The sequence below is a fragment of the Aptenodytes forsteri genome, unplaced genomic scaffold, assembly GCF_000699145.1.
Source record: "Aptenodytes forsteri isolate BGI_AS27 unplaced genomic scaffold, ASM69914v1 Scaffold418, whole genome shotgun sequence".
NCBI classification, from domain to species: domain Eukaryota; kingdom Metazoa; phylum Chordata; class Aves; order Sphenisciformes; family Spheniscidae; genus Aptenodytes; species Aptenodytes forsteri.
In genome coordinates this window covers 722,858-735,235 of record NW_008795245.1, presented here as the reverse complement: position 1 = coordinate 735,235, position 12,378 = coordinate 722,858, and the positions used below count along the sequence as shown (strand labels likewise).

Genomic DNA, 12,378 nt, shown 5'->3' with positions numbered 1-12,378 from the left:
GGTTTAGTGGACATGGTGGTGTTGGGTTGACGGTTGGACTCGATGATCTTAGAGGTCTTTTCCAACCTCAATGATTCTATGATTCTATTCTATGATTCTATAACATTAAAGCAAAAGCAAGTTCTGTCTGATGTGCTTGAATGGGAGATTTTGGAAAGCGATGTGTGTAAGAAAGTGATGTTCTTTGCAAATTAGTCATAGTCTCCTTTGAGTTTAAACAAAACATGAGCCCAGCGTCCATGCTCACTTCCCAATGTGAACACCAAGTACTTCAAAGGATGATCTCTTGTGAGGGAGAAGGAAACCCAAGATAACTCGCTACTGACAGAATCTTAAGGATTTTTCTATCTGGAATAGAAGATTTTTGTAGCTTGACAGAAAATCAATGCTTTCTCATTCTTATTAGGCCTGTAGCAGCAGCATCTATAGACATCTCTACACCAGGGAAAATTTCATTTAAAGTTCCCATCATTGCAGCCATACTGCTGCTAAGAAATCTTGGGATTCCTCATGGAGATGAGGTTCCCTTAGTCCTCCTTGTGCTAGCAGCATCAGGATGTCTCGTCAAGGGCAGGTTCCCATGATCAGATTTGTTGCTAACTCTTTAAATTGTATCTCCTTAGAAAAAACTGACCTGTGTTTTAAGTATGGCACTGGGAATGCAGCTTTGTCAGTGTTAAATCTTTCAATATTGCCAGTATCTGTACATCTGCAGGAGTGGTAAATACAATGATTTACATTGACAAAAGTCCTAGAACAACATAGCAGAGTATAATCACGTGTGTTTTGGCAAAACACATATGTTACCACTGGGAAATCTTTTGCTCATACTTGAAGTTCTGGGAAGGTAATCAACTAATTTTGGCAATTGTTTGAGTAGGAATGTTCTTGTTTGTACATGAGCCTATCACAAAGGCATTCTCATTATAGGTTGAATATGAACGCATGAAAGCTAATGGCAATAACTAATAAAAGTAATAAGAGGAGTGAGAGATTATGGAGAGGGTGTTTCTTTTAAAAGAAAGCATCATTCAACTTCAACTGCCTGCTGAGCGCTTCCTTGGAGGGTAGCTCGACACTTTTTGTGTCTGACCCAGGAGTCTGAGCACCGTGAGACCAGAGTGGCAAGAATCAGGTTGTGGTACAGTTTCTTAAAAGATGAAGGAGAGAACGGGCAGCCCTTGAAGAAGCCTAGCATTCAGAATATGTAAGGCGTCTGAAAATTGGAAAGGAGCTGAAGTGAGTTACTAAGCAGAGCTAGGGACCAACGTAAACTACCAAGTATAAATGTAAGCCTGAATTTATCAGCTAAAGCCAGGCACATTTGAGTGTGTGTGCATGAGAGATTCTTGCTAAAAGCAAAGAGCGAACGAGCAATCCATATCATTTTGCTGTCAAATGTATTTGAAAAATAGAAAACATAGGTCGGATATATGTTCTGCAAATAGTTATCAACGGTGTTCCAGAAGTATTTGGTTTGGAGGGTTCCTTGGAATCCACCATTCAAATCTACGTGTGTCTTAAGTTATCTTGAAATTGGCTGTCATTCTATAATACGGTAAAGTGAGGGCATTGTGGAGGTTAACTTTAGCCTGGCGAAGCCTGTGATCCTGTTGTTCTCACTGGAGAGGATCTTCCAAAGGGGTTAATTCAGCATCTCTAAAAATGAGTGTTTTGCTCATGTTTTAGAGGCACTACCTCTCTCTGTGGTCTACAGAAGGGTAAATTTAGTCTGTAGTCCTTTGAACACCCCTTATTCACTGGTATATTTAAGCAAATCCTCAATTCCAGAAAGGGATACCTTTTACCTCTCAGTATATGGATACTAGCCTGATGATTGCAGTTGCATAAATGAGGACTACCGAGAAGGGTTCCAGAGTCTGCTTTTTGATTATATCTGTTGTCTTTTGTACGGTTTTAAGAAATTTCATTGCATCCTCTTGACTCCACTGAACAAAACTGTAAATCCACCAGTGCAATGGTGTAAAATACTCGGGTTTTCTTTTTGCAATCCTACTGCATGAGGGAAGCTCCTAGTAATTGCAGGAAGAAGCGAGAAACTTCAGGGTCAGGTAGCTCGCCACCTCTTAACTGATGCTTTACCTAGAACAAAATGTAGCAGGAGAGTAAAGTGCCGGAGCTGCAGCAAATTAGGCTCAGTGGCAGCAGTTGGAGTTGCAGGATGAAAGCAAAATATGGCCCATTTGTCTGGAAGTCTCTTTGGGGTTCGGTGGTATGAATGGTGCTCTAAAATGTTATTACACGCTATTAGAGAAAGATTCAGCTCAGCCACTTGCTCTAATGCATGCTGTGACAACCGAACTGTGTATTTAAAGGGTGTGCTGTTAGGGCCCCTCTCTTGTGTTCACTCACCTTGTATTTATGCTTATTACTGTTGGTGATGGACAGTCATGTAAAGGTTAGTCTTCACAGCAGATATTCTTCTGTGCTAATCTTCTTCGTGGGTTTTTGTTGTAGCCATACTTTGCCTCCTCACTGATATTCCCCCCCCATTTTTGCACCTTAATAATCTACTGTCACCACGCACATGCTTTTGAGTCTCGTAATTGAAGCAGACCCATAGCTGACTCCCACACCAAACTCCCAGCGTTCAGCCGTTGTGGCAACCTTGTTATTCCACTTGGTTTTCAAATGCCACATCGTCACACTGAAAAGCTCACACTCTCTCTTGTAATTTTTTTTTTTCCCCCCCCCTCCCCCTTGTAGAGCACGATGAGTGTGGCAGCGAACAGCATAACTGTGATGAGAATGCAATCTGTACTAACACTGTCAGGGGACATAGCTGCACCTGCAAACCCGGATATGTGGGGAACGGGACCATCTGCCGAGGTAAGTCTGTTACTCTACAAACACCGTGAAAGTGGCAGACTCTATTAATATTTTCTGACAGTCACCTACGTTCTGGTAACTTGTGATGGTTGGATTCTGTCAATGATTCGCTGTAAGATTTATCATCTGGCAAATGGAGTATGCATGGAGATGATGAGAATTGATTTGTGCATAACTTCTTGGCCAGAAGGAAATATTTTTGGAATGGTAGAAGAAAAGTACTTTTCATTTACTGTCACCGAATACCGTCATTTGAGCTAGTACCACTGAGCCTTTAAGTGATGTTCATTGTTATAAACTGTGGATGGTATGTGCTATCACCTTTGGCTTTTAAAATTTAATCAGATGCCTTTTAAATTAGGATAATTGTCTTTTATGCCAACATCATATGGTTGTCCTTTGACTACTCACATCACAAAAGGGATTTTTTTTTTTTTTTAATCTTTACCTTTAAACGTGTATTTTGTAGATTTCTCAGTTACGTAAACAAGAAATACTGATAGCCAGCCACGCTTTCTGTGAAGTACTAAGTCATTTATTGAGGGTGGTTTTTTGGTTTTGTTCCTGTAGAGAAAGAGAAGCAAATACATTATATAAAGACAGAGGAGGGAATATATTAATTAGTTGGCTTAGTGAGGGCTGTGTCATGAAGTACTATTGAGTTGTAACTCATGCGTTTATCAATTATATTTGTCTCATAAAAAGCTATTTTTTGTCTTGTCTGGGATTGTATACTTTCTGACTTTCTAAACAGAATTGCAGTAATAGAAAACTAGCTATTAATTTTTTTGAAATGAAACTATTGAAATTGAGGAATGTACTGGCTAAAATATTCTGTACTTAGTTTGGGGGCACAAGAGACTGGATATTAATTTTCCAGAATGTTGTAAATTAGCCAAGCAATTCCTTGAAGGAGAATGAAGGTTGATGTCATTCTTGTTTCAAGCTTGAGTTCTTCACCAAGATTAGCCTGTCATCTGCTGAATTAGCATGTACCATCTGATTGCTTTTTGATATGACTTTCTGTGGGTACTGTCCATCCGCACAAGAGTATCCCTGTATTTAAAACTGTAAAATGGTTTGTAAGGATTTAAGAAGGAATACAAGAATGTTATGAAAATAGTGGGCAGGTTAAACTTTGGTCTGTCTATATTGAAGATGAAGAGGTGATACTGGGGAGAACTCATTGTAGCATGTTTTCAGTCTTTGATTACAGTGAATGTGAATTGCAGTATAGGCAACGATAGTTTCAGGGAAGCCTGAGTGAACAGCCTGTCTCTGTTTGACTGTTTTTTGGTGGTGGTGGTTTGTTGGTGTGTTGGGGTTTTTTTATCTGAGGGTAACACAACAAGACAAACCCTTAATCATGTTTCTTTGAAGCAGGGATGTTTGGATTAGTTCATAAAAATCGTGTTTTCACACTGGTTTTCTTTGTTTGCAAACCTGGATATTTGGTTTAATGTGCCAAAAACGCAAAGCAAAGCTCCTACTGCATATTTATTAATCTAGTAATGTTGAAGTAATGAAATTGCACTGGAGAAATGCAAGAATGTTTTTTACCCTCAAAGTTCTGTTGAAATCTGAGTTGTGGATAAAATATATATTACGTATATTTTTTAGTATGCCTTGAATTGCACATATGAATGTAGTTACAGTTGCCTTTTTGAGATAGGTGTACATGGAAATAGAGGCAACAAAGTGCGTTCTTGCATTCTGACTGGGAAGCATAAATTGAAAAGAAAACTGGAGATTATAGGAAAGTGGTTTGCAGTCTAATAATTATAGGGATAAGAATAATCTGTCGCTACATGGAATAGTTAACTGCTGCAAACCAGCTAATATTAGAACTGTGTGCATTTTAGTAAACAGTAAAACACTCAACGTAAAGTAGTGGTCTGAGTGTCTCAGCCTGTGGTTCTGTGGTCACTTGAGGTGTTTACATTTAAGAAACATTCTCATTCTACCCATGGTAGCACCAGAAACATCACTTTTGCCCTCTTTTTTTTTTTTTTTAACCAAGTTTAACGGTGATACGTTGTGAGTGGAATCTGACTGAAAATGAATAGATAACAGGAAAAAATGACCAGTTACCAGTCACATAGGTTTCACTGCGGAAGTGCTAGGGTTCTGTGCACAAGGAGAGGTGTGAACATGTCAGGACAGCTATAAACTGCTTATGTTGTCTTCTAATAATTTTGGGGCTTTATCTTTGGGCAATATAAATTGGAAAAAATAGATATAAGCCAGGTGATAAGTTTAACGTAATACCGTCTGAAGATATGATAAACATTTCTCTTGTCCTTGAGTCATTTATAAGTACTTTATAAATGATTGCATGTTATACATGTGCAGGTACACAAAACAGTTGTTCCAACTACTACTGAAGTCACATCTCTGTAGTTCAATAAGAAATCTTATTAATATTGTCCAGCAAAACCATGAAAAGAGAAATGATAATTTTATGATGAGAGAAAAGGACTGGCTTTGTGCCTGATCCTACAATCCATGTCAACAATCTATTTTACCAATATTATAAAAAATAAAATCAGAGAAATGTTCCTCTTTGATTTTACTGGATAACACTGTGATAGTCTTTATAAAAAAAACCCAGAATGCTGTTATTTGTATTTTAGAAAAGAAAACATATGTGTAGTTAAATTAAATTGCATGGTGAACTGCTGGTAAATATAATAAAATTACTCTGGCAGGAATTTGTGATGTTTGCATTTTTTTGTGAAAAGTATGGAGAGATAAAAAGGACAGACTGATAGCTGGAATAACACTGTGATAGTCTTTATAAAAAAAACCCAGAATGCTGTTATTTGTATTTTAGAAAAGAAAACATATGTGTAGTTAAATTAAATTGCATGGTGAACTGCTGGTAAATATAATAAAATTACTCTGGCAGGAATTTGTGATGTTTGCATTTTTTTGTGAAAAGTATGGAGAGATAAAAAGGACAGACTGATATCTGGATATGAATATTACGATTGCTGGGGATTTAGAAATCAGAAAACAAATGTTGAAGAGGAAAGCAAGTATTTTAAAAAAATATCTGTATAATCAGGCTGTCACACTTCTTGAGTAGAAAAATAAATTTCATGCATAAGGAATTGCTTTACTGTAAACGTGGTAGACTAGACTATGTAATTAAGGACTGGATTGTGTCAAACTAGATGTGCAAACTGTCATGAAGGAAGGTGGTGGAAAAGGGCGCAGACCGAGACCAAATGCACTTCTGCATTAAAATAGATACTGCCATAGTTGCAGTGACATAAAAATGGAAAGAGAAGCGGAGATGAACACAAGAAAATCTTTATAAACACATAGCTACCAATATATGGACAGTGAGACCATATAATAGCGATGAGACAAGTAAGACTTATTTCCTATGGATGCTCTCCATTTCACTGTAAAAGTGGGCTTTAGCACCTCACAAAGACACTGAAATTTTGGCAATAGATCGGAACAGAATGAGGCTGAGGTGAGCTGAAATGACAAGGCAGGACAATGCTGTGCCATCACCATTAATAAATTTGCAGAGTGCTGGACCCAGAATCAGATAGATTATATCTTAGGATTTCTTCAGAAAATGAAAAATAAAATAGGGAAGTCTTTGCTGGAAGAAATTACAGCGTTAAAGGCAGAGGACAGAGGTATAACTAGTTGAATAGAGAGAGATTCTGGATCTACACATTTGTTAAGTTGCTCTTTTCTATGAAGGAAACTGAAAAAATTCAAAAGAACGACGAGTGATTCAGGAAATAGAAGAAGTTGTAGGTGGGTAACGGGAGACTCATACCACGCCCGTTTACTGGAGTTCTGTAAAGGAATTATTGAATTCGTAGAAGAGGGTGTGAAATAAGGACAGTTGTAACAATTTCACTAAACTTCAGTATAGGATTTAATAGTGCAGCATAAAGGCAATTAACAGGGTGGGAGGGAAAGGTGATAAAAATTGGTTTAGCAACTGAATGTTCTAGTTCAAAAAAAAAAAAAGAAAAAGGTGTGGGGGGGCAAATGAGTACCTGGTACAACATGGCACTTTGCAGTGTGCCTGTCAGGATGGACCTTGTGGGAAATCAGTGTTTAGTGGCAACGGTTAGATGGAAGAAGTCTTAGTTTCCTATGACAACCAGGTTTCTGAATAACCCGTCACCTCTAGACAAGGTTGTGTGTGCGAGAGTAAAACTCTGTCATGTATAAAATGAGTAAAGCTCACTGTCATGGCTCTAGCTGAAGAACCAGGGATATTGAATACAGAGATAAATACCGCATTTAGACTATAGAGGCCCTTGGTCTCTGTACTGTTGCAGTGCAGGAAATCTTGGCAGGGCTTGAATCTGGGAGGCTGGAAAATGTGTACAGGGAAAATGTCTTTCTCTTCTTTTTGTCTTGATAAGTTCTAGCTCCAGTTCCACTTGGCAGCCTTGCACCGCGTGGTGTGGAAGTGATATGTTGAAGTGGGATGTGCCATTTGTTAAAACGTAAAGGACCTCGTGCTCCACCATCTACTTTACCTTAGCGAGATGGAAGCTAGAGAATATTTGCTGTAGGACGTACAGTCCTACTGTTTAGCAGAAGTTTATTATAGAGCTTGCGCCTTGTACCACTGACTGAAGTCAAAGAAAGGAGCCAAGGCATATTGAAACATCAGCAGGTTTCCTAAAATAGTCTGTGACGTTTTAGATTAAATGCCTTAAAACAAACAAACAAAACCCCGCCCACCAGATTTTGTAGGGGCTATAGATCTGACTTTTCAGCATGAACAATGTGCAAGTCACCATCAGGGTTTTGTTAAAGTCAGTTGTTTTCTTTTGTACAAGGAGACCTAGATGTAGTATACAAGCCTTGTCCTTGTAGTATATGCGCTCTTGGTATTTTGTTCCAAATGTTTGTTTTACAGTATAAATTCTGCCCATAGAAGTCCTTATCTATTATCAGAAAAATAGAAGTGGCCTTGAATATACTCGGATGGTAAACGGGCAATTCTTTCCAAACATGGACGAGATGTGTTTGCTAATCTTTTTTTTATATATTTCTGTGTTGGGGAATGAACAGAAGCCTAGCACTTAAACAAGTGCAAATATTTTTAATTGTATTTCTATATTTTACTTGTATAGTCTGTCTAACAGGTGTATTTAGTGTGCTATTAATATCTCATTTAGTGGTTTCTACTGAGTTGCAGATTTATTAGAATGATTAAATGAAGTGGATTTAGTTACAGTCATAAACCTTAAAGCAAATGTGTGCAATATGACTGATGCCTGAGCAGAGAAACATCAGGTATTGTGAAATAAAAATCAAAACAGTGTTTATTCTGATTAGTATTCAGGCTGTAGAATGGTTTATTTCTGCCAGAGTATAGAACATGATTTCCACCCCCACTCCCTCCCCGCCCCGTTATGTTCTTCTGCAGCGTTTCACAGGAGACACTTAAGGTATTACAGCTCAGTGTATGGTGGAGTCTTAAAGATGAAAGCCATTATTTTTAAGTGGCTCAGTTCTTCTGGTGTAATCTGGAAGTCCGGATTAGTTTCTTAATCGTACTGTGGTTCTTGTATACGTTTGCCTTGGAAGGTGTGTTTGGGAGCGGGGTTGTTACTGACAAACTTACTGGGCACTTCATGAATAACTTATTGGGAACCTGATACGAAAAGCGGCCAGATTTCGAACAGATACTCTTGTCTTTTATAAGGTAATGGGAATAATCATACGGAGTCGTTATTCGTAACGCACTCGGAATGTTTACTGATGACCAGTGTACATCACAGGCTTGAAAGTTGCTTCTGTTTGATGTAAATCAGGAAATGGGCCTATTTTACACTGTTTTAATCACAAATTGTAATTGGATGTTTTAACAAACGGCAGTCTGAGAGCTTTCTTTCATTGCAGTTTTCTTCTTTGTTTCCAAGCAGGTATTTTTTAAAGTAATTCTTAGTCTGAAATATATTTAATAATCTGAAAGACGTGTCCATGAAAGAAATTATATATCTTCCAATATGTAGGCAGTATAGTGATTGTGTAGTAAATAGAAGACTAAAGGAGGCAGTATAGTGATTGTGTAGTAAATAGATGACTAAAGACAAAGAAATTTTCATCTGTTATGAAATTCCACCTGCTATGAAAAATACTCGAGTATTTTTAGTAAGAGCTAAAGAAGAAAAAAAAAAATCAGTCTGTTTATTTCTGTGCTGGGTTGTCTGCTTTTTCTGTGTCCCTTTTACATTGACATCAGCAATGCTAAGGTAGATTAACTTTAAATGCCAGCAATGTGAGACAGTCAGACATGCTGATGTCTTGATATTAAAGCATATCGGATCACTGTAAGGTGACTAACTGCCACTTAGGTTTGTTTTTCGCATGTATGTGTGTCTGTTGGAGGTGGAGTTGAAAGCCTTTATGGAACGCTGGATGATAGGCCTTATCATGGCTTTAATTGCTGTTTTGGTGTAGTATTCACAAGTCTCATGAAAGAATATAGGACTTTCTCATATTGAGATTTTCATCCTCATGCTTTGTGGTTTTGAGCGTTGCGTAGTTTTTTTATACCTAATACATAGTGTAAAAATCACTGCAAAAGCAGATGGGTGCATTCACATGCATTTTGGTATCACGGCACACGTGGAAAATGCCATGGCAAGTGTAAGACACTGGATAGTCATACTTTTCGGGTGAAGCATTCTAGATGTAACTGATTTAATAATTTAAAACCAATATACAGATATACAAAAGTGCAATTAGAATTCTCATAGATTTTTCATTCTAAAACTAGCATGATTGGACTCAGAATCAAGACAATATGATTGAAGCCAGTAAATTTTCTCTAGTCCTAAATCCACTGTGTTAATAAAAATGAAATTTTGAAGTTTCAATGTAAGAATCTATGTATTTTTGTTCATGATTAGATAGTTATCAAGTGTGGTACATTAGTTATAATTGCTATGTTTGTGTATTGGTTTTTGAGTTATATAAACTCCCTTTGTAAATTATTTGCCTCATAGTTTTTAAGCTCCTTCAGTTCTAATGTTGTTCTTGGTTTTGGACTGTAACGGTTGAAAATAATTTTGATGAAATTAAGATGATTTATGATAATTTTTTTCTTGCCCTTAAAACGTCATCACCTAGATTTAGTCATGTGAGATGTTGAAATTCAGGCCTAATTATTTTTGTATTAAGAGCTAAGCTATACACATCCACCACTATGTGGTCCAATTTTACAGCCTCTCTAAAGGCACAATATATCCTGCTGATTGGATCCTGTTCTATGTGGGAGATTGTTCACGATGATTTAGAATGCACATCAGTTATGGAAATAGATCATTTAAAAACCATGATTAATTTAACTTGTCAGAATCCAGATCTTGATCTCTTTGCTGTCACAGATTGTCTCACTGCTCTAGATTTATAGCTAATTTAAAGAGAGTGCAGCACTGATTTGTGCTTGCTGACGAAGTGGTCCAGTCCAGAGCGACTGTTGTATCTGTATAAAAGGAGGGAAATGCTGTAGTTATCCGCAAGTGAAATATTTTAAAGCTTGATCTGACAGGTTTTTCTGCTTATATGAGTAAGTCCAAAGGGCTCAGCAGACCTACTCATAAATGTTTGAGGGTTCCTAGGTTCAGATTCTGAACAGGAGGTTCTCTCGTTGACTCAGTTGCTTATTGTCTCCTATTGCTTTGGTTTACATTGGTTCGTTTAGAATCAGCAGTTCACTCTAGGATCAAAGGTGCTATATGGCACGTACGAAAGAATTACACGGTTGATGACAAGTTAACAGATACGTTCGCCATGATCTCCTGGGCAGTAAAACTGGATTGTACAGGAACATGGGACTGTTTCAATATTCATTGCTTTCTCTTTTAAAAAAGTAGTTAATAAAAGCAAAAATGTGGAGGTTTTACTTTATATTCAATGTCTGCACCATACGGTTGATGACAAGTTAACAGATATGTTCGCCACGATCTCCTGGGCAGTAAAACTGGATTGTACTGGGACTTGGGACTGTTTCAATATTCATTGCTTTCTCTTTTAAAAAAATAAAAGCAAAAATGTGGAGGGTTTTTTTTTTTTTTTATATTTTCCCCCTACATTTTTTTTTTTTTTTAAAGACTAGTTAATAAAAGCAAAAATGTGGAGGTTTTACTTTATATTCAATGTCTGCACCATACATTGTATTTATTTTCTACACTCTGTGCGAGGCCATGTCCATCAGTAACTCCTGTTTGCAGCAGGTGTATCACCTCCCAGGCCTCTGTCACAGAACCCCTCGAAGAGCCCAATCCAGCATCTCCTGAAGTCGAGAAGAAGCTTTCTAATGCTACTAGAATGGTTCATTCACGTTACCCAAATTAGTACTTTTTTCTTTTTTCCTGTAGTATTGACATCTGGAATTTGAACAAAACTTACCAATTATTAAGTCCTCAAACATGCCCTTCATTCAAAGAACTCATTTGCTATGCTCTACTGCTTTTTTGACAGTAGAGCAGTAGGCATCCTGGTCAGTCATTTGGTGTGCAGTACTTGTCTGCTTTAAACTTGTAATCCTTATGATGCGTGAAACCCAGTCTATTTAGATCTGTGACTCTCCTGGCCTGCCCTGGGAGCTTGCCATGCAATTATTTGGAACAGAGTACTTATTTTTTCATGGTGGGTGGGAAAAATCCGTTCAGTAAGAGCATCTTTAATATATGGCTGCACAAAGCCTATTGCAGTGTGGGCTTGATTCTGTGCTGCAGAATAGGAGCACAACAGCAGTAGCAGCACAGCGCTTGCTCTCTTGTGAAATCAGTTACAGTGTGCAACCATTTCAGGATTAATGTATATGGAACAGGCATGTTAAAAGGCAAGAGGATCCCCAAACCATGAAATTCTTTCTATTCCCTGTAGAAAATAACCAAACAATATTGAAAACTGAATATAAATACCTTGCCCAAATGTAAAATAAGAGCATTGCAGCTCTTGGTTTTTGGCAACAGTAGTACTGCTGCACTGTCACCCCAATGTGGAAGGAAGTACTTTTTCACACAGCACATAATTCATCTGGAGAGCCCTTGGTCACAGGGTGGTGAGGAGGCTAGACAGATTGAAAAAGCTGCTGCACGTCATGGCAGAAGATAATCCCAACCAGTGGGTTGCACAGTCTGTGGTTTGAGGAAGGTCATGGGGAATCCTTAGCAAGTGTCACCAGATCCTTGCCCTGTTCTTTCCCTTGTTCTTTCCCATTATGGGCTGTAGTCAGAGGGAGGATGCTGGGCTTAGTAGGCCCTCTGGAATGACCTAGTTGATTTATTTTTACGTTCTTCTGGCTGAGATTGTTATTACAGAAATCCCTTTTGGGTAAGGATAGTGTTAGCCATTTATTTATGTATTTTTTTATTTGTGCAAAGCGGTCACTGAGATTTTCAAAGGTGGTTTGTGGGGCTGTTCTCTACCATAGCAGTGGAATAGACTCCAGCCAGAAAACTTCTTTCAGCCTCCTGCTCCTATGAATTTCCCACACTACAGTAAACCAAGGTGGAAACATTA

General features: G+C 38.0%; 1 protein-coding gene across 1 annotated transcript in view; it reads left to right on the top strand.

Moving 5' to 3' along the window:
* The window catches only part of NELL1 (neural EGFL like 1), a 299,408-nt gene that overhangs the window by 185,184 nt on the left and 101,846 nt on the right, over positions 1-12,378 (top strand). Inside the window, exon 14 of the mRNA XM_019471923.1 lies at positions 2,728-2,850. Within this exon, the coding sequence (XP_019327468.1) occupies positions 2,728-2,850 (123 nt within the window). The remainder of the gene's footprint in view (positions 1-2,727; positions 2,851-12,378) is intronic.